The sequence below is a fragment of the Erythrolamprus reginae genome, chromosome 4 (assembly GCF_031021105.1).
Source record: "Erythrolamprus reginae isolate rEryReg1 chromosome 4, rEryReg1.hap1, whole genome shotgun sequence".
Taxonomy (NCBI): domain Eukaryota; kingdom Metazoa; phylum Chordata; class Lepidosauria; order Squamata; family Dipsadidae; genus Erythrolamprus; species Erythrolamprus reginae.
In genome coordinates, this window is record NC_091953.1 from 72776711 (window position 1) to 72800319 (window position 23609).

The following is a 23609-nucleotide window of genomic DNA, read 5'->3' on the forward strand; positions in this document are numbered from 1 at the left end:
TTCTGGAAAGGGTGCAGAAAAGAGCAACTAAAATGATAAAAGGACTAAAGACCAGGCCATATGAGGAAACGTTGCTGGAATTGGGCATGGATAGTCTAGTAAAAAGAAGGGCTAGGGGGGACATGATAGCTGTATACAGGTACTTAAGAGGTTGCCACAGAGGGGAGGGGTTCACACTATTTTCCAGGGCACTAGAGGGCCAGACCAGGAACAACGGTTGGAAGCTGACCAAGGAAAGATTCAACCTGGAGATAAGGAAGAACTTCCTGACGGTGAGAGCGATCAACCAGTGGAATGGCCTGCCAGCGGAGGTTGTGAACTCACCAACTTTGGACATTTTCAAGAGGAGATTGGACTACCATTTGGCTGGGATGCTGTAGGATTTCCTGCTCAAGCAGGGGGTTGGATTGATGACCTGTAAGGTCCCTTTCAACTCTAATAATAAATAAAAATAAATGGTCTTCCTGGCTATAATAGCCACTGCCCCCCTTCCCTGGAATTATGGTTGGTGCCACACTTAAAACCTAGCTGGGCACATTTCAGAGAGAGGGATTCCTCCCTCTGGGCCCAGCCAGGTCTCAGTCACATATGCCAGGTCAGCCTCCTCATCCAAGAGTAAGTTCTGGGAAGCTTTATTTACAACCAACCTGGCTTTGAGCAACAACAGCCTGAGCTCAGGGTCTGGATTTCGCCTGTCACCTGTCCCCCAGGCTGAGCTCATGGTGCTGGAACAAGGGATCGCTTTTAAGAATGAGCTCTTGTTCCTTGAGAGTGGCCTACACCATGTCTCGTACCATATCTGCCTCTCCCCAGCAAAAACTGGTATATTTCACCCCTCTGCCACCCCAGAGATGGGCTCCCCCACTCCTCCCACCTCCAAAACACCAGACAATCTGGCCCTTCTATTCATCTCATTCATCTCAACCTTACTCTCCCTCCATTCATTCTCATTCATCCATTCCTAAATTAAACCCCCCATAATTAATTAAAAACAGCAATAATTAAACAATTAAGCTAAAAGTCTCCTCTAGTTAAAACTGGCCTAGAAACCCTGCCCAATTAAAATTATCTAAAAATTATCTAAATGTATGTACCCCAAAACACCATAAAGTCCTCGGAGATACAAATCCAATAAATAAATAAATAATAAATTAATTAAAACAATCATACACACCAATTTAAAACCCTTATAAAGTTTAAAACAGTTGTTTAAACTACAAGGTCAAAGATGTAAAAGTTAATGTAAAAGTTAGCTCTCCACCACGACCAGGGGATTTCCTGGTCCAGGAGGGCAATAATGATCTAAAAAGGTCTCTTTGTCAAAAATAGTCCTCCTTAGGGAGGGAATTGTCCTTTTCAAGTTGTTAAGTAGTTGGTAGATGGTAAGTAATATTCTAAGTCTGCTGTAATTCATGTAGGCTAGCTGATGAGGCCACAACAAGGCCAAAATAGATCTATCCTAGTCTCCCTTAATTTTCAAATTCAGCTAAAACAAGTTATATATGTGTGTGTTACACTACTAAAAATAATAAAGGGAACACTCAAATAACACATCCTAGATCTGAATGAATGAAATATTCTCACTGAATACTTTGTTCTGACAAAGTTAAATGTGCTGACAACAAAATGAAATTGATTGTTAATCGGTGTTGCTTCCTAAGTGGACAGTTTGATTTCACAGATTTACTTGGAGTTATATTCTGTTGTTTAAGTGTATCCTTTATTTTTTTGAGCAGTATATATATTCTATGTATTCTATATAATATATATAGAGAGAATATATAGAACTGGAGGGTTCTCGATTTTCACGGGTTCAAACTTCTCGAAATGGCTATACCATGGTTTTTCAAAAAATATTAATTAAAAAAATACTCCACGGGTTTTTTTCTATACCACGGTTTTTCCCACCCGATGACGTCATACGTCATCACCAAGAGTCACTTCTCTCTCTCTTTCCTGTCATTCTCAGCTTCAATCATTTTCTCATTTCTCTTTTTTTCTCCCCTTTTTTCTATCATTTCTCTCTCTCTCTACCTTCCACTCTCTCCCCTCTTGCTCTCTCTCTCTCTCTTTCTCATTCTCTCTCTCCCTCTCTCCTTTCTATCTCACTCTGTCTGTTGCTCTCTCTCTGTGAGAACGCCTGCCCCGCCTCTCCTGCAGCCCCCTCGCTGACAGCTGGGATGAAAGCGCTCTCAGCTAAAGGACTGCGAGAGGGGCGGGGCGGGCATTCTCAAAGCGCTCAGAGTGACTAGTGGCCAAATGAAGAGAAGCCGTAGCCGCCAGCGCTACTGCAGGAGGACCCGTGCCCCAAGAAAGCCGGTGAGAGGGGCGGATAGGGCAGGCGGGGGGTAGCGGCGAGGGGGCCGGAGGCGCTGGAGGGGTGTGGGCGGCCGACATTCAAAACAATCTTTGCCGGCCTCCGCACTTTCGTTGCTCCCCGCCCCCAAATTCAAGCCCGGCTCCTTGTGCGGCCTTGAAAAAGGGTGCACGGGAGTAGTTTTTGGCTGTCCATAGCCAAAAATGGTGTTTTTACTTTCGCATCTCTATTTTGCGGAAATTCGACTTTCGCGGGCAGTCTGCGAATGCAACCCCTGAAAAAATCGAGGGATCACTGTATATAATTAAATATTCTGGAAATCTCCGACTATCTCAAGAAGTGTAAACTACTATTTTTCCTAAATCCAAAATTGTAATCCTGTACAAATCATTGACAATTTAGCAAATGAATTCAGTTTATTCAATTTAAACTTATTTAATGGAATATGAAATAACCATAAAATCATCATAATAATCATTATAATATATTTTTGAAATTCCTCTAAGAAGATAATATTTATCAGTCGGCAATTCTCGAAATTAAAGAACTACAAATATGTAATTTATTCAATAATAGTTATTCATTTTATAGTACTATACATTAATAGGGTTTACATTAATACATAAATTGGGTTCAAAATTATATGATTTTACTGTAAATAGTGCATTTTGGTTCCTTTTATTTATAATTGACTTGGAAATCTATTCTAAATCCAACATGTTTAGCATAAATGTGGAACAGATTTTAGCTTAAATCATCAGATTACTTGAGTTGATGCAGAAAGTAAATTATCAATTACTAGCTTTTGTGTTTTTATATTGAAAGCTTTGGAAAGCATGTTACTTCATAGTTACAAATAAAGGGGAGATTCTATGTAATGCTTTAATTGGTTCAATGCATAAATCTGTTTACAACCAATATGACACAGTTGTGTGTAGTATCAGGACACTTGAATCGCCCCCCTTTCCCCCTTTTTTATATTTAATGTAAAGCTCTGTGTTTTACTCATGTTTTGTAGTGCTTAAAGGATGAGCTAAATGATATGCATCCAAAGATAGACTCTGTTCGCAACCAGGCAGCTGACTTGATGACAAACCGTGGAGGTCACTGCAGGAAAGTAATAGAACCTAAACTGATAGAGCTCAACCAACGATTTACAATAGTATCAGAAAGAATTAAACATGAAAAGGTAAGAAAAATACCCCTGCAAAGAGAGTTATATTCTTGAAAATTGAACATTTTAAGTTCAAAATTCCAGAAAGGAATTTTCCAAATAAAAATCAGCAAGAATAAGAGGTTAGCTGCATCTCTGAGGGTTTTGTCTAAACGTGTGTGCTTATGAGTAATATTTATGGTCCTTCTATTTCAGGTACAAGTTTACCTCCTTACTTACATCTTTTGCTATCTATTTAAAAATAACTTAGTTAGAAAAGGCTGTGCATATTTAGAATAAGGAAACATATGCTATTATTCAAAAGGCTTTAATGTATTTGGAAAAAGCCGTTGTATGGCTTTTCTAAACTGTATGTTATTTTATAATAAACTTAGATTGATATTTCTGTGCAAAAAATTCTTGCTGTTTTGTTTCTGTGATGTAATCAATGTGCACATATGAACTAGAAACTGTTGTTATTACAGGTTTTATTTACACAAGATTGCTAAACCATTGTGGGAAAATCCATCCTGTAGCAATCTGTCTTTGTTTTTGTTTTGTTTTTCATTAGTAGATAACTTACCGTATATACTTGAGTGTAAGTCGAGATTTTCAGCACAAGAAATGTGCTGAAAAATCCAACCTTGACTTATACTAGAGTCACTGACTTTCACTGACCTGAAAACTGCCTTGCAGCATTTTCCAAAGCTTCACAGTTCTGATGTGAAAGGCAGGGAGGAAGGAAGCCTTCTGGCTCTGGCAACACCAGGTGTTTTTTTTTTCTGCTCTTGCTACAGTCCAGCCGGCAACACCCCTCAGCTGCCTGATTGGCAGCAGGCTGAACAATTCACAGTTCCTCCTCTACACAGAAAGGAGGTACTGAGAGAGCTGTCTGATTGGCAATAGGCTGAACCAATCACAGCTCCTCCTCTACAGGAAGCACTGGGGGAAGGGGCAGGAGGGTTGAAGAGACTTTCAGAAGAAGGAACCAGGGCTTTCTTTTCTGATCAAGCCAGCAACAATATTTTACAAGTAAATAAAATGTACAAGTAAAATGTAAGTTACCCAGTTAAATTTGATTAATTTCTAGTAACAGGATATTTTGAAAGAAAATGTTGCTTCAAGTGGTGATAACTCTGTGTAATTAAACTTTTTCTTCCAACTATACTTATCCTACCCAAAAGGATTATTAATGCTGACTTGTTTAAAACAATACAAAGGTTAGGATAATATAATAGTATGAATTTTGTCATTAATCATTTGTTCTACATAATATGAATAGATTTACCTTTTTTTAAGAGTATGGTTTCTCCTTATGCAAGATAAATATCATGTAGAAGAAAGATTTTACAATTAATGATTGAGTAACCCCCAATTGTTATTTACTGATCTATTGAGATAGTAATGATTTTAACTTATGAAATATATTTTAAATGGAAAATCTGAATATTTATCATATGGAAGTTTGATTTAAGCAATTGTTTTGAAAGAATATATGAAATCCCAATTATTAAGAAAATTATAATGATATTGTAATGAAGATTACGATAACAGGTTTTAAGATTAAGATAACATTCCTAAAGATATTTTAAGAGGTTTTTGGAATTTAAAAAAAAAGAATGATTTTGGAAGGGGAGGAAAAAGGTGCAAGAAATAAAAAAACATTTTGGAAGAAAAAGTTACATAATAATAATAATAATAATAATAACAACAACAACAACAACAACAACAACAACAACAACAACAGAGTTGGAAGGGACCTTGGAGGTCTTCTAGTCTAACCCCTTTGGACGCCGAACGCCAAACCCGAACTTCCGCGTTCGGCTTCAGGAGGCTCCTGGAAAGCCGCCCGGCTGTTTTAAAAGGTGACAGCCGGGCTGGGGGGCTTCCCAGCAACCTCCCGAACCCTGAACCTTTGCCGAACATCCGGGTTCAGGGTTCGGGGTGTTGCTGGGAAGCCCCCCAGCCCGGCGGTCACCATTTAAAACAGCCGGGGGGGCTTCCTAGCAGCCTCCCAAAGCCGAATCCGGATGTTCGGGTTTGGCGTTCGGCTTCGGGAGGCTGCTGGGAAGCCCCCCGGCTGTTTTAAAAGGTGACAGCCGGCGGCGGGGCTTCTTTCCGGGTTCGGGAGGCCACTTTGGGGTTTTGTCTGGGAGGGAGGGCAGGAGGTCCGGCGCTGGGGGAGGGAGTCAGGAAGGTCCTCCTGCTCTCCCCCCCAGCGAAAAACACAAAGACGGTCTGCCACCGCATGACAGGCAGGGCGGAGCAGCCTGGAGCAAAGGGAGTCTGAAACCGCCGGCGGCTTCAGCTTCCCATTGCTCCGCGGGCAGCGGCAGACCGCCTTTGTATTTTTGGCTTGGGGGGGGGAGCAGGAGGCGCAGGATCGGCGGGCATGGGGCGAGGCAGCAGGTCTGCATCCTGGGTGGGCAGGCGGCGGGCGAGGAGCCGCGGCCGAGCGGGCCAGCGAGGGTGCATCCAACTTGGGGCTGGCGGCGCCCAACGCAGCGGGGAACATCAGTGCAGGAGGCAGGAGAGGACCGGGCGAAGTGAGGAGAACCGCCGCTGTCGCCGCTCGGCCATGCCTCCTCGCCCGCTGCCCGCCCAGGATGCAGACCTGCTGCCTCGCCCTGCGCCTGCCGCCGGCCCGATCCTGCGTCTTTTGCTTCTGGGCTGGCTCCATTCTGTTCCCAGCCGGCCCGATTGAGGGGCCGGCGGGAGGAAAGCAAATGCCTCTCTTCGTTGCGCTGCCTGGCTGGCAGCGGAAGATGTAACCGAGCCCACGGGGCCGGGCTCCATGGCCGGCAGGGAACAGAACGGAGCCTTCCACGGCGACTGCCTGCTTGGCTGGTAAGAGGGGGAGCCGAGCCCAGCCCCGTGGGCTTGGTTACATCTTCCGCTGCCAGCCAGGCCATGCTGGCAGAAGCACAACAAAGAGAGGCATTCGCTTTCCTCCCGCACACAGCCGTCTGACCGTGGGCTCCTTCCCGATCTCGGAGAGCTTCCTGGCTTTCGTCCTTGTTGCATTCGTGAGCTTTCATGCCCAGGAAGCTCTCTGAGATCGGGAAGCCACCCACGATCAGTCGGCTGCGGGCGGGAGGAAAGCGAATGCCACGGGGCTGGGCTCGGCTCCCCCCCTTACCAGCCCAGCAGGCAGCCGCCACGGAAGGCTCCATTCTGTTCCCTGCTGGCCCGATTGAGGGGCCGGCGGGAGGAAAGCGAATGCCTCTCTTCGTTGCGCTGCCTGGCTGGCAGCGGAAGATGTAACCGAGCCCACGGGGCTGGGCTCAGCTCCCCCTCTTACCAGCCCAGCAGGCAGCCGCCGTGGAAGGCTCTGTTCTGTTCCCTGCCGGCCACGGAGCCCGGCCCCTTGGGCTCGGTTACATCTTCCGCTGCCAGCCAGGTAGCGCAACGAAGAGAGGCATTCGCTTTCCTCTCGCCGGCCCCTCAATCGGGCCGGCAGGGAACAGAATGGAGCCAGCCCAGAAGCAAGAGGTGCAGGATCGGGCCGGCGGCAGGTGCAGGGCGAGGCAGCAGGTCTGCATCCTGGGCAGGCGGGTGGGCGGCGGGCGAGGAGGCGCGGCCAAGCGGCGACAGCGGCGGTTCTCCTCACTTCGGAGAGCTTCCTGGGCATGAAAGCTTGCGAATCCAACAAGAACGAAAGCCAGGAAGCTCTCCCTGGCGGAGACTGCCGGCCCCTCAATCGGGCCGGCAGGGAACAGAGCGGAGCCCACATGGCTGTGCTCCGTGACGGGGACCACTGGCCTGCCTAGCGGGCTGGGAGGGAGGCGAAATACGGGAGGAGGAGGAAGAGGAGGAGGAGGAGAGAGAGAGAGAGGGAAGCCGCCCGGCTGTTTTAAAAGGTGACAGCCGGCCGGCAGCGTTTTTTTGCGGGTTTTTTTGTTGTTGCACGGATTAATTGACTTTACATTGTTTCCTATGGGAAACAATGTTTCGTCTTACGAACCTTTCGTCTTACGAACCTCCCCCTGGAACCAATTAAGTTCGTATCTTGAGGTTCTACTGTATTTGCTTTATTGATATAGATATTGATAAATTAACAAATAATTTCCCATTATTAACATGTTGTGCAAATTTGGCTTTTTATTAATATGGCATATTGCCTGGGTAATTGCTTAATTGTCTGGATTGATTTGGTTTGGTAATATAAATGAGATTTAAAGGTGCAAGCTTATCAGATTCTACTGGCATTACTACATATATGGTAGTTAGTGAAATAAATGAATAGACAATTAATTTAGCAGTTGAAGCAAGGCATATATGCTTATGATATAAATATCCTTAATAAAAACTGTGAAGAAAAACTAATAAATGTCCATTCTTTTTCTTCTTTCCCATTTTCCAACCTTTAACCCCTTCATTTCTTTGAAGGAATTGGAGCAGTTTAACTTTGACATACAAAAATTGCTTGAACTACTGGAGACTGAAATTCAGCAGGGGCTGAATCTGAAAGAAGACGACTTCAATAAAGATATGGTAAATTGGTTGTGATAGAAGTATGAATGAACTAGAAATGGAAAAGGAAAAAATATTAAAGCAGAAATTAGGAACATCTGCATTTGCGTTTAATACCAGACAGTTTACAAACTTCAGCAGTCTTAAATGTTATAAAACTATATATGACATTTATACATGGCACAATTATATTTCAGCAATAATTTCAATATTACAATATTAAGAACATATGATTACTCTTTATAATCATCAGGAAATAGGTCTGGATTAGTGAAATATCCTATCTGGTATTTCAGAAAACACACCCACACCACATCTATACTCACACTTACATATACACAATCACATATACATTCCTCAAATCCGTACAACTGTTATAAATAAATGAATAAATAAATATAAGTATACATATAGACATATAAGTATACAAACATACAGTACATATAGACGTTATTTTCTTACATATGATTTAACACACATTTATACACACAGTTTGCTCCACTGATCTCTACCAATCTCTGCTTGCAGGTTGAGGATAACTATAAAATTTTCCTTCATAATCAATCCTCTGGTGTTGTTTTTAATTTGACCTAATAAAAGCACCAATTTGACCTAATAAAAGCACCAATCAGGAGAAGAGTATGCATATTAATTGGCTGAGGAGAAAATATTTCATTTACCCCATGTTAATGAACTCATTTCCTGGCAGGATATATTTTATTTTATGCAGCATAAGTTGTTATTTATAGATTTATCATGTGGGTATTATGAAACTTTTTATTTCTAGTATTCCTCAGTTTAAACAACAGTATCCTGTTCAGCTCAGTTTACCAGCTCAGCCTACCAGCATACCTTTTGCAGAGCTATCCTTTCAAAGTAGCAACCTCCAAAATAGATTTGCATGAGGGGCAATATGGATGCCTAAAAGTTTTTCAGACAGTTTTCATGTCTCTTGCAATAGCACTTGAATTTGTATTATGAATGTTAAAAGCCTTGGAGATCTGCACATTATAAAAATTTATACAGTAGATTCTAATCTGTAGTTCAATTTTGTTTATATTATGTAGATAATTTTAAGTAATTTCATTAAATAATTATTTTTTTTAAAAAATATCTTTATTAAATTTCATAAAAAAGACAAACTAGACATACATACATTTAATTTGTACTTGGGGTTACAATTACCCCACTTATTTTTTAAAAAATCATTTTAATACAGAAAAAGAATATACTAATAATTTATAAAATCAACATAATTGTTTAAATGAAGGGGAGAAATTATATTTATGTAATTTAACCATTAATATCTTGAAAAAAAATAAACTATTCTAATACAATTACATACTTTCAATTTGCGTTTTTTATTTTTTTATTTTGTTTAACCATATGTAAACTTTATTCCATATGTTATAAAGATCTGATTCATCTTGATTGTTTAACCGCCTTGTCATCATGTCCATTTCGGCACATTCTATAATTTTTCTTATTACCTCATCTTCCTTGGGAATGTCTTCTCCCTTCCAATTTTGTGCATATACTATCCTAGCCGCAGTCAAAATATGAATTGTTCTGTAGTTGTTTTCGAAGCCTAGGCCATATCTATTCTTGTCCAAATTTTGTGGGGGTTCGAATAAAAAGTATACTGTATAGATAAAGGATGTCGTTCCCTCCAAATGTCTTTCAATAACAATTCTGACCTCATTTTCTGAAAAGTGGTTGGCAGAATTGTTTTCTTTTTCTTATCTTTTTTCTTGCCCGAATGATCCAATAATTTATTCGAAATTGCATTCAAATCGCCAATTATGATGATATTTTCAATATTTGCTCTCTACATGGGGCTACCTTTAAAGAGTATTCGGAAACTTCAGATTGTGCAGAATGCAGCTGCGAGAGCAATCATGGGCTTCTCTAAGTATGCTCATGTTACTCCAACACTCCGCAGTCTGCATTGGCTGCCGATCAGTTTCCGGTCACAATTCAAAGTGTTGGTTATGACCTATAAAGCCCTTCATGGCATCGGACCAGGATATCTGCGAGACCGCCTTCTGCCACACAAATCCCAGCGACCGGTTAGGTCCCACAGAGTTGGCCTTCTCCGGGTCCCGTCGACTAAACAATGTCGTCTGGCCAGACCCAGGGGAAGAGCCTTCTCTGTGGTGGCTCCGACCCTCTGGAACCAGCTCCCCCCAGAGATTAGGATTGCCCCCACCCTCCTTGCCTTTCGTAAACTCCTTAAAACCCACCTCTGCCGTCAGGCATGGGGGAATTGAAACATCTTCCCCTTGCCCATGTAGTTCTGGTGTATGATTTGATTGTGTGTTGTTTTTTATATATTGGAGTTTCTTTTTTGGATTTTTTAATCTAAAACTGTAATTTAGATTTTTAAATATTAGATTTGTTACTATGTACTGTTTTTTACCATTGTTGTGAGCCACCCCAAGTCTGCGGAGAGAGGCAGCATATAAATCCAATAAATCTAATCTAAATCTAATCTAATTTAATTTATTTATCTTTTTATGTAATTTTTTATAAAATCCCATTTTGTTATCATTAAGTGCATAAATAGAAACAATGACAAGAGGTTTTGGATTTATATTCACTTGTACAATTAGTATTCTACCGTCCTGATCAGTATATAGTTGTTTGGAGTTTATTGAGTTTTCAATATACATTGCAATGCCTCTTTTTTTTGATCCGCTAAACTGGCGTACATATTTTCTATTTTTGGATTATGTAACAATTTTCTATTTGTTTTTTTAATATGAACTTCTTGTAATATCGCTATCTGTGCTTTTTGTTTTTTAAGTTTGGAAAATATCTGGTTTCTTTTTCTTGGTTCATTAAGTCTGTTTACATTTACAGAAAATATTTTCATATCTTCTGACATAGTTATTTGTAGTACTTCTTGGTATCTTTAGATTCGCATTGTGGTTGCTTCCTTCTTGCACTCATGGCTTCCTCTTTTTCCTGGCTGGTGTCACCCAACTCTTCTTCTCTCCTTATTGATACTTCCTTTGTTGGTTGCTCAAATTTTCGTATACCGCTTGTTCCATAAAATTCTCTGGCATCTTCTATATTGTGCAATTTCACTCTTTGTGTTTGCCAATACAAAGACAGGCCTTCTGGTATAAGCCAGCGGAAGGTTATATTTTCTTTAATTAGAATTTTGGTCAGAAAATAATATTCTCTTCTGCTTTCTTGTACTCTTCTTGGAACTTGCTTAAGTATTGTAATTTCTTTTCCTTTGTATTGCAGTTTTTCATTTCTTGTCCACTTCAAAATGTCATCTCTTATAGTATTCCTAACAAATTTGATGTGGACTTCTCTCGGTAAGTTGTGTCTTCAGACATAGCTTGTTTGCACTCTATAAAGTTCATAAATTTCTTTTATTAGTTCCAGAGGATCCACCTGAAGGATTCCTCCTATAATTTCTGCCATTTTTGCTTGGAGGTCTTCATCTTTTTCTTCTGTTATATTCTGGAATCTCAAGCCGTAAGATGCACATTGTAACTCTGAATGTGTTATTGATTCATTGTATCCTTTGTTTGGAAAATCACTTCTGTCTTCAAAATCATCCATTCTTTGTTCAACTTTATCCATTTTATCTTCTACTGTCTTAATTCTTTGTTCATTCTCTTTTAATGTCTGTTGTATTTCTGCTACTTTGTTGTCTACTTCTTTCATCTTTGCTTTCATTTCTTCTGTGTCCACTTTCAACTCCCCCATTTCCGCTTTTAACTCTTCACGTTGTTGTTTTGCTTCATTTTGAGATTTCAGCATAAAGTCTTGCATGACCGCCAACATTTCCTGGATTGTTTGTAATGTAGGCTGTGATTGTGGTTTTTCCCTTCTCCTTCTCCTTTTCTTTATCTTTAGATAACATACTTGTAATTGTTTTTTGATGTACAGGAGAAGGTAATGGAGACACTTGTGGAGATATAGAAGTTAGTGTTGATTTTTTAATTGTCTTTGTAGTGGTGGATGTACTTGACATTCTGTATATAATGTATTATAGAGGAGGTGGAAATCCTTCCACTTCTTTAAATTTTCATTTACTTTTTAATAAAAGATTGATGTATCCAAATAAACTCCAAACAAGATTTAAAAATTACAACTGTAGGTCTAATTCAAAAAATGAAAAGAAAATAGTCTTCTTATCTATTTATGTTTCACTCTTAAGCAAAAAAGAAGAAGGCAATAAGAATTAAATCTATCACTTTAACAGAAATATTAACTTAAGAATCAATATTATGAACAACTTAGTTATATTATGCTTAAAATACTTTATGAACAATAATATCACTTAGTTATTTTATTTCTAAAATTTATGCAACTTAATAGTGTAAAGTAATGTAAAGGTTTAAAATCTAAAAACTTACTGTAAAATGTTACTACCCTAAACTTAAAACTTTGATCTTATAAATTGTAAAATATCTTATATAATTAAATGAATTAATTAAAAAGAAATAGTAATTTATACTAATTTTTAAAAAGTTAAGCAAGTAAATATGTTTTAGTCTAGCTTTAATAGTACCAACCTCGTTCTTTTAGGTTAAAGTGCACCAAACCAGGGAAGAGGAAAATTCAAATTAGCAATTCATTATATCAGTTAATTATCAATCTAAAGAAAATATCAGAATAATAAAACAGGAATAAGGAAAATAAGAAAAAAAATATAAGAAAAAGAAAACACCAAGTAGATATCAAATATGGTTGAATCTAATTATTACTATAAAGTAAAAAATATATCTAAAAAACCATTTAATAAACCAACAATATTCAAATATACTTAATATATAATTCTTCTTTTCTTCAGAAATCCTTTGAATGTTTTTCATAATACCATTATTTTAAAGATGCAGAAATAGTCTGAGATTGACCAACCCTCAATTACATAAATGTCATTGCCATTTTTTAAATTTCTGTCTCTCTACCTCTGTCATCTCTATTTCTAATATCTCTATCTTTCTGTCTTTAGAGTGACAATCATGAGGGCACCATAAAAGAATTGCTTCAGTGTGGAGATATGCTTCACCAAATGATCAAAGATGAACAAAAAAGAGAAGAAATAAGAAAGAAACTGCACTTGTTGCAAAACAGACATAATTCTCTCAAGGTAGATTTTGCAGCCTTTCCAGCTCTGGATAAAGTTCTGAATGTTACATATGTAATAAGTCAGACATTATGAAGATCCTAACTTTTATACAGTGGTACCTCTACCTAACAATGCCTCTACTTACAAAATTTTCTAGATAAGACCCGGTGTTCGAGATTTTTTTGCCACTTCTCAAGAACCATTTTCCACTTACAAACCCAAGCTTCCAAAACTGTAACCAGAAAAAGCAGGGAGAAGCCTCCATGGGGTCTCTCTAGGAATCTCCTGGGAGGAAACAGGGCCAGAAAAGGCGGGGTGAAGCCTCCATGGGATCTCTCTAGGAAGCTCTTGATAGGAAACAGAAGGTGGTGTTGCTCCAGCTCCAACAGTCCTTTGATGAAGCTGATTTTCTGGGCCCAAAACAGTCAGGATTCAGGCCCGTCTACAGCATGGAAACTGCTTTTAATGTATTTGTATGTATGTATGTATGTATGTATGTATGTATGTATGTATGTATGTGTATGTATGTATGTATCACATGTTTTTTGCTGAAATTTTAAAATTAAGGGACACTAGGATGGCACCATTTCGGCCTTATTCTGGCCTCATCAGCTAGCCACACCCTTACTGGGATTTGATCCGGCAGCTTCTGCCTTGCAAATCCCAGTAAGGGTGTGGCTAGCTGATGAGGCCAGAATAAGGCCGAAATGGTGCCATCCTAGTCTCCCTTAATTTTAAAATTTCAGCAAAAAACATGTGATACATACAGAATATAGTTGTCGGCTATGAATAAATTAACGGCCTTGTAATGGCCCTGGGTTGGGCCTAAAGGCAAAAAGGAGCTGTGACGTTCCTTCAATATACCAGGGTGATCTGACATATATCACATGTTTTTTTGCTGAATTTGAAAATTAAGGGAGACTAGGATAGATCTATTTCGGTCTTATTTTGGCCTCATCAGCTAGCCATACCCACTGGGACTTGAACCTGCAACCTTTGCCTTATATATATATGACGGTCTTGGTATATTTGGGTTTTTTCCCGTGTAGGATTTAGAAATTTCTGGCGACGTTTCCTGATAACCAGCCGTCATTAACAAACGTATCCCAGCCATAGAAACTGAAACCAGACTCAGAACACACATTGCAAAACAATCAAGTAGCCTGCAAGTTCCAACTACTCAGGATATCACGCCTAATCCACAATCATTAACTAATCAGCATACCTCAGTTACATCAACGAACCCAGGTGTTACCCCACTGACTCACCAGGAAGTTTCTACACAGCAGGCAATTGCTGAGCCATCAAACCACACCCATCCACTAGTATTTATAGAAGGAAGGCAGCTCAGGTCTCGCTGTGTTCGCCCTAGAATAAGGACAGAAGCACCAGCCTGAAGATGACGAGTGGGACCTCGTCGAAACATCGCCAGAAATTTCCAAATCCTACACGGGAAGAAACCCGAATATGCCAAGACCATCATATATATATATGTTTTCGTAGATTTTCACGGGTACAGGTATGACGGTCTTGGTATATTCAGGTTTCTTCCCGTGTAGGATTTGGAAATTTCTGGCGACGTTTCGACGAGGTCTCACTCATCATCTTCAGGCTGGTGTTTCTGTCCTTGTTCTAAGGTGAACACTGCAAGACCTGAGCTGCCTTCCTTCTATAAATACTGGTGGCTGGGTGTGGTTTGATGGCTCAGCAATTGCCTGCTGTGTAGAAACTTCCTGGTGAGTCAGTGGGGTAACATCTTGGGTCGTTGATGTAGTGAAGTATGCTGATTAGTTCAGCTACATCAACGACCCAAGATGTTACCCCACTGACTCACCAGGAAGTTTCTACACAACAGGCAATTGCTGGTGACGTTTCGACGAGGTGACACTCGTCATCTTCAGGCTGGTGTTTCTGTCCTTCTTCTAAGGTGAACACTGCGAGACCTGAGCTGCCTTCCTTCTATAAATACTGGTGGCTGGGTGTGGTTTGATGGCTCAGCAATTGCCTGCTGTGTAGAAACTTCCTGGTGAGTCAGTGGGGTAACAATTGGGGTCGTTGATGTAGCTGAGGTATGCTGATTAGTTAATGGTTGTAGATTAGGCGTGATATCCTGAGTAGTTGGAACTTGCAGGCTACTTGATTGTTTTACAATGTGTGTTCTGAGTCTGATTTCTATGGCTGGGATACGTTTGAGGGCTGGTTTCCAGATGTCTGGTAAGCGGGAGGTATCATCCCGCTTGTTCATATTTTGGGGATGTTTTTCTATCTCGATGGCTTCCATGATTATTCTTTTGCTGTACTGTTCTGTTTTGGAAATTAATTTGGTGCTGTCAAAATCAATTTCATGTCTTGTAGTTTTGAAGTGTTTGAAAAGGGAGGAGTTTTTTTCTTTTTTCTTTAATGCATTCTTATGTTCTGCAACACGTGCATTTACTCTCCTGTTAGTTTGTCCAATATATGTGGCTGGGCAGATTTTACACGGTATTTGATAAACTCCCTGGTTTTCTAGTTGGATATTGTCTTTCGGGTTTCTTAGGATGTTGGCTATTTTTTTATCTGTACCAAAGGCTGTCTTGATGTTGTGATTGCGGAGAATTTTACTGATTTTATCTGTGGTGCCTTTGATGTAAGGGAGGAGGGCAATGCCATTGTCCTGTTCTGTGTCTTGGTTCTTGGGGGATATCTCGTGAAAATCTATGAAAACATATATATATATGAGAAATATATTTTTTAAAAATTAATAAATAAATCTTTATATTTAAAAAAGGAAACTGTTTTGGTCGCGCTGACGGATGATCTCTGGTGGGCCCAGGATTGCAGTCAATCCTCTATCCTGGTGCTTCTTGACTTCTTAGCGGCTTTTGATACCATCGACCATGGTTTCCTTCTGCACCAGCTGGAGGGATAGGAGTGGGAGGCACTGTTCTACAGTGGTTTATCTCCTACCTCTCCCGTCGGTCGCAATCGGTATTAGCGGGGGGTCAGAGGTCGACTCCTAGGTCCCCTAGGTCGACTCCTAGAAACCCTTGTGGGGTTTCTCAGGGGTTGGTCCTCTCCCCCCTGCTGTTTAATATCCACATGAAACTGGTGGGTGAGATTATCCAAGGACACGGTGTGAGTTACCATCAGTATGTGAGGAGCTGCCACATAGAAGAAGAGATCAAGCTCTTGAAGAATGCTTGGAGATTACAACTGGTGCAGAATTAAGCTGTGCAAACTGTTGTGGGTACACCTAGGTACACCCACCTAGGTACACCCACATTACACTGGCTCCCTATTGGTCTCTGGTCAAAATAAACAATACAAGATGTTGCTCATTGCTTTTAAAGCCTTACTTAGTCTTAGGGCCAGGTTAGCTTTGAGACCACCTTATGCCACACAACTCAAACGACCAGTGAGATCCCACAGTGTTGGCTGGCAGGCCTGCAGGAGAGAGCCTTCTCTGTGGATCTCTGGAACCAGTTAGCTCCGGAAGTCAGGACTGCCCCCAACCCTATTAGCCTTCCGAAAAGCAGTTAGGACCAATGTTCCCTCTAATTTTTTTTGGGTGTGGACGGAAAAGTATAGTGTCTGAGCGGAAGTATAAATAAATGAATGAATGAATGAATGAATGAATGAATTTTCATGCCTGATTTTTTTTTAAAGATGTCACCCAAAACAACTTATTGCGTAATTATTTGGGGCTCAGTGCTGGGGCAGAATAAGGTCCCTTCCCATTCTGTTATAAATAAATAAATTTTCATGCCTCAGGACCTGATCTTTTTTTTTCACATATGCCACTCAAGACAACTTATTGTGTAATTATTTGGGCCTCAGTGCTGGGGCATAATAAGGTCCCTTCCCACTATGTTATTCTGTTATTTTATATTTCAATTAATATCATTATCCTCTTATAAATCCAGATAGGCCATCAGGCCTCCTCCTCCTTCTTATACATTCTTCTTAAAAGAAACAAAAAACCCTTATACAACTTTTTCCTAATTACGAAAAAAAAATTCCCTTCTTTTTTTATTAAAAGAAATTAATAATAAAACAAAACCAAAAATCTATTACTATTCAAACTACAACAACCAGCAAAACCAAAAGCACAACTATTAATAAATCCATGCTTTAAAATTGTCATTTCTTAAATATTTATCATAGTATTATAGTAATCTAATAATACTATGAAAATCTATCTGAACACCAATGCATCAATTAATATATTTCCATATTTACTTTTCTATAATTTCATTCAATATCTCAAAGCTCAATTAATTTTCAGGCACTTAGCATTTACTATTATTAACTTTCATCAATCTTCTACATTTCCAAGTATATTTTAAATTCATAATGCAAGGTCCTAAAATCATACAGTAGAAGTCATAAACCCCTTAATTTTACCTATGTAATTCTACATAGTTCTAAAATTCTAATCCAATTTTACAAATTAATACATCCTAATACTGTATTAAACAACATCTAAATATATCTTTTACCATCATTCCATAGTCAACCCATATTTAATAATCAATCATCCCTCCTCAAATTTCCACCACTGTCTCATTTCTGGGTCCCTCTCCTGTCTCTCCCCCTTTTCTCTCTCATTTGTTTCTCATTTTTCCCTCTTCCTCCCTTTTTCTCTCATTCCTTCCCCCTCTCACTTCCCCTCTCTTTTTTCATCCCTGTCTCCTCTCCCCCCGTGTGTGTGTGTGTGTGTGTACACACTCTTGAACCATTTCCAAAAACAGGTGAGGGCTGGGGGGGTTTCTCTCTTATTCATTGGGTGCTTCTCTCTCTCTTTAGTTTCTCTCTCTTTCCTCTGATTCTCTGCCTCAAGCATTTTCTCATTTCTCTTTTTTCTCCCATTTTTTCTCTCATTTCTCTCTCTCTCACTCACTCACTTCCTCTCCTTTTCTCTCCCTCTCTTCTCTCTCTCGTTCTCTCTCTCCTGCTATCTCTCTCTTTCTCTCTCCCCCTCTTGCTCTCTCTCTTTCTCACTCTTTCTCTCTCCCTCTCTTTTTTTCTCTCTCACTCTGTCTCTTGCTCTGTCTGTTGCTCTCTCTCTTGCTTTCTCTCTCTCTCGTTCTCTCTTTCTCTTCCTTTCTTCTCTCTCTCTCTTCCTTCCTCTCCTTTTCTCTCTCTCTCTTGCTTTCTTTCTCTCTCACTCTCTTTTTCTTTCTCTCTCTCTCTTGCTTTCTCTTTCTTTCTCTCTCTTGCTTTCTCTCTCTTTCTCTCTCTCTCTTGCTCTCTCTTGCTATCTATCCCTTTCTCTCTCTCTCTCGTACACCATGCTGGCAACTGCAGCATTGGGCAGTAGCCATGGGTCGGCGGTGGGATGGGAGCTCCAGGGCAGAGGCACCAACGGCAGCGGCTGGATGTGAGAGAGAAAAAAGAGAGAGGGAGAGAGAAAGAGTGAGAAAAGGAGAAAGAGGGCGAGAGAGAAAGAGTGAGAAAGAGAGAGAGCAAGAGGGGGGAGAAAGAAAGAGAGAGAGAGCGGAAAGAGAGAGAGTGGAAAGAGAGAGAGTGGAAAGAGAGAGAGTGGAAAGAGAGAGAGTGGAAAGAGAGAGAGTGGAAAGAGAGAGAGTGGAGGGCGGCTTGTGGGTACACGGCACCCTGGGGGAGTGGCAAAGCATGGCCCCAGCGCCGGATTCCGCCGTTGCCTCTACCCGCAGCCAGCTCCCCAGCTAAGAGGCAACGGCCGCGTCCACCCCTTCACCCTCTCCGGCATCGCCAGCCATAAGCGTGGCTCTCCAAGAGCTCAGCGGCAACGTGAGTTGAGCAGCGGCGGCTGCTTTCGGCTCAGGGTGGGCTTGGCGGTGGTGGTTGGCCAAAGTGCAGTGCAGCGTAATCTGAGGCCAGGCAAAGAAACCGCCCGATCCAAAGGCTGGAGGGGGATGCTTTATTTGGGGGGGGGGAAGGAACGCCATGCATCCACGGCCACAACTTTTATCCCTCATGCACTCTATTTCTCTCTCATACACCACGTCAGCAACTGGTTGTGTTGCTGGACCCCGTACATGCTGGCGCTGCACTGGGCATGGGCGTTGGTCTGGCATTTGCCCACTGGCTGGGCTGGGACAGAGGTGCCAGACCGGCACCCATGCCCAGCAGAGCGCCAGCATGTACGGCTTCCAGCAACACGACCAGCTGCCGCTGCCAGCACCCTCCCACTCCTATTTCAACCCCTGCTTGGCAGTGGCACCTTTGCTGTCCCACACCTGCCTTGGCTGCCTGGCCCTGCTGCCCCTGCAGGCCCATCTCAGGCCCAAGCCCTTCCTGTGCCCAAGAGCTGCAAGGCTCACCTTCCTTTGCCACCAGGGAAGCTCCAGGCAGGTGGGGCGCTGCAGCTGCGGGAGAGGCTGCCTCAGGACTGAAGCTCAGCGCCTCCATGGAAGGGCTGTGCGTGTGTTTGCTCCAAATTTTGCCAGAAAAACTTGGAAGGCGTGAAGAAGGAAGCTCAGCTTCTGGTCTCGCAACGTTTTGCTCTTCGCGCCCTCAGCAAAAATTTGCAAGACCGGAAGCTGAGCTTCCTTCTTCGTACCTTCCAAATTTTTCCAGTCACAGGCCCAGGGAAAAAGAAGTTTGAAACCTCTGTGCCAGAATTGAACATTTGTGCGCTGAGCTCTCAAATCTTCTGTGCTATAGCGCATAGCGCAGGTTAGAGGGAACAGTGGTTAGGACCTGGCTTTTCTGACAGGCTTGGGGCTGTTGAGCTTGCAGTTGTAATCAGCAAGATCTGGCCATGTAAAGATATGTATGGGTTTTAATTGTTTTAATGCTTAAGATGTTTTAAATATTTTATTCTGTTATTAATCCACCCTGAGTCCTTTAGGAGTTGGGCAACATATAAATTTAATAATAAATAAAAAATAAAAGCTATTTTCCAAGGCACCGGAAGGCCAGGTAAAGGAGTAATGGATGGAAACTGACCAAGGAGAGATTCAATCTTGAAATAAGGAAAAGTTTTCTGACAGTGAGAACAATCAACCAATGGAACCGTTTGCCTTCAGAAATTGTAGGAGCTTCATCAGTGGAGGCTTTCAGGAAGAGATTGGACTGCCATTTGTTGGAAGTGGTGTAGGGTCTCCTGCTTGGGAAGGGGGTTGGACTAGATGATCTACAAAGTTCCTTCCAACTCTGTTCATGTAATCTAAATATACTTCTTAGAAAACTTCTAGATAAATATCAATAATAATAACATATTTGCTACATAATATTTTGGGCATTATTTATATGGGAAATAAAGTTAATTTTTGGGGAAATAAAGTTAATTTATATGTTGGATAATTTTTAATTACTTACTGATATTATTATGATGGTTTGCCAAGTCATTTTTAGATTATAGTTTATTCATTTTGATCAGAGAAAGGGGGAAGAGAAGGGAAGGGAAAAGTAGAAGCACAGTAAATTGCAAATTTAAAAAATGGAATTTTAGGAAATATTTTAGTATGTATCAAAAGCAATAAAATAAAACTGTTAATTGTCTTAAATTGGTGAATTAAATGAATTATTAGTATGCATATTATATAATGCATAACAGAAGTAGCCATAGTTAACAACTAAAGTTGTAATGGGAAATAAACTAAATTTCTGTTTCAAGGTATTTTATACTCAAAAAGTCATTCAAAACCTAGAGTTGCATTTGAAGAATAAGCAAAGTACCTCTGTTTCACATATTTTTTCTTTTTCTTTAATAAACTTTGTAATGTCTAAAATTAAATATTTTGAGTGAGGGCAGTATGTGCACATTAAAATACACTTTGGATTCCCATCAGTTAGCGGGTTTTAAAATAAAAACATTTTGCAGTTAAATTTATATGCATATTTCTTTTGGTGAACAGTGCGGTCAGGCGGTAGGGAAAGCAAGTAAAATGCTGTAGAGGTATAACAAGCAGGAAGAGGGAGATTGTGATCCCACTGTATAGAGCACTGGTGAAACCACATTTGGAATACTGTGTTCAGTTCTGGAGATCTCACCTACAAAAAGATATTGATAAAATTGAACGGGTCCAAAGATGGGCTATAAAAATGGTGGAAGGTCTTAAGCATAAAACTTATCAGGAAAGACTTAATGAACTTAATCTGTATAATTTGGAGGAGAGAAGAGAAAGGGGGGACATGATTGAAACATTTAAATATGTTAAATGGTTAAATAAGGTTCAGGAGGGAAGTGTTTTTAATAGGAAAGTGAACACAAGAACAAGGGGACACAATCTGAGGTTAGTTGGGGGAAAGATCAAAAGCAACATGAGAAAATATTATTTTACTGAAAGAGTAGTAGATGCTTGGAACAAACTTCCAGCAGATGTGGTTGATAAATCCACAGTAACTGAATTTAAACATGCTTGGGATAAACATATATCCATCCTAAGATAAAATACAGGAAATAGTATAAGGGCAGACTAGATGGACCATGAGGTCTTTTTCTGCCATCAATCTTCTATGTTTCTGTTTCTTTCATTAAATGCTAGCATTTGGATAATTCATTGTTCTATAAATCTGCCTGCTAATTTTTTGGTTTAAAATTTTAGGCTGCTAATTCTAGATTTTTAAATGTGTGAAGTGTGTGTCCCATAATATATTTCTCTATACATTATAAGTATAGAAAAATAAGACAATATTTTGGTTTACTTAAAAGTATAAATTTTCATTCATAATTATAATTCATAATAATTTTTTAAAATAACCTAGCCACAATTTTACTCCACAATGTAGTGCATACAGTATTTACCTATAAATCATGTAAACATTAATTTTTATAATAAACTTATGTACTGCAAACAGGATATGAGATCGCAAAGAAGGAAAAAAGCTTTGGAAATTTCACATCAGTGGTATCAATATAAGAAGCAGGCAGATGATTTAATGAAGTTCCTGGATGACATAGGAAAAAAAATGTCAGTCCTGTCAGAGCCCATAGATGAACATAAACTAAAGGTAATGTCATTATCTACATAGTATTTCATTGGTTTCTGTCTAGCTAGAGTAATTAATATAAATAGTAGTAACTCATAACTTAATGTTATTTAAGTAACTGAAATAATGTTTATTGAAACTGTTTGTATCTAGGTGTAGAATGTGCCATTTTCAAATATTTTCCAAGAAAAAAATAATTGACTTTTAAATCTTTATTCCAGATGAACAAGTGACTTTATTGGTACATGGCTGAACTCTTTTTCATATTAGCAGTGTTGCGTCCCGGTGTCTCTAACAACAGCTGGAAATGCTGTGATTGGTTGATACGCTAGAGCAGGAGTATCTCCTATTGGTTGCCGCACCTGACAGCTCAATATAAAAGAGCTGCCAGAGCACGGCTGAGGCGATCATCTTTCTGACTGTTCTGCTTCTTACTTGTTGTTGCTTGTTAAATAAACAGTTGAATTTAGAATGGCTTGCTGATCTTTGTGGGGATTTAAAACTGGCGATGAGGCTAGTGGTTCATCCATGCACAGCCGCAACTCGTTGCGCTCTGATTCTTTCTGCCAGCCTCACAAGCCTCTCGCTGATGGCTAATGCCGGATTTGCACTATGTCCCTCAATGGCAATGGCCCATCCTGCTTCAAAGCTTTCTGCCCTGCGACAGAGACCTGGAAGGCTTATATACAAAAATTTGAATGCTATTTTCTGGCAAACAATCTGATAGGTTTGTCTGAGGCAAGGAAGTGAGCCTGTTTCCTGAATGCATGCGGTTACTCAATGTTTTCTACCATCTTTGGCCTGGTTTCCCCTCAAGTGGTCTACCTGGTCCTGTGGGATGAACTACTGTACTTTTTGGTGTATAAGACACACTTTTTTACTCCCCAAAAGTGTGTCAAAAACTTGGTGCATCTAGTTGAAATAAAGGATTGCTAAATGCATATACTTGTAAAACATAACAACAATTTTATTGTCTTTCCTCTTCTTCCCCTCAATCATCTTTTGCACGCAGCGCCTTCTTTCTCATCTCTAGTTTTAGCATTAAAGTAAAGTAACTTGAAAGTCATATAAAAACATTTCACAAGTCATTCTAAAATTTATAGGATAATCAGTGTTAATCCAGAGTCCTAAAAGCAGGCAATAAATTCACACAATGTATAGCTTACGCTCGGAGCTGGTTAGAGAAGCCCCCATTTTGAAATGGCAAGATTAACAACTCACCTTTCTCATCCGCTCACAACCGGACATGAAGAAATTAATTAACCAGTTCATCCACTTTTAATATTTTTCCCTAACACTTGTTCTCTTCTCCTCTGCCAGCGTCTGAGGTAAGGGTTAACCCACCTGACATCTTCTTCACTAGAACTGGAATGCATCTACATGTCACCTTCCTCCTCCCTTTCTGTCTGTAAATCAGGCCCTCCTACCAATTCATAATCGCTTTCCCCTTCGGAATCCGAAAAATCTGCAGGCCGAACAGGAGCATACACAATACCATCCCTTTCCTCATGGCCCCTTCCCTCCCCCGGGGGATAATTGGGGGTAGGTTTGTCAGGAAAATGAACATGAAAGTTCAAAAGTAATTCAGGAGCTTCAAAGTCCTGAGCATCCATCCAGACAATGTTATCAGGCCCGCCTCCTGACCATTCCACCAGGTACTGGAAATGGCGGTC

General features: G+C 40.4%; 1 protein-coding gene across 1 annotated transcript in view; it reads left to right on the forward strand.

The window, feature by feature from the left end:
• Positions 1-23609, forward strand: part of LOC139167142 (dystrophin-like) — a 1540372-nt gene that overhangs the window by 563154 nt on the left and 953609 nt on the right. Inside the window, exons 33-36 of the mRNA XM_070751563.1 lie at positions 3336-3506; positions 7860-7964; positions 12922-13059; positions 21805-21957. Of these exons, the coding sequence (XP_070607664.1) occupies positions 3336-3506; positions 7860-7964; positions 12922-13059; positions 21805-21957 (567 nt within the window). The remainder of the gene's footprint in view (positions 1-3335; positions 3507-7859; positions 7965-12921; positions 13060-21804; positions 21958-23609) is intronic.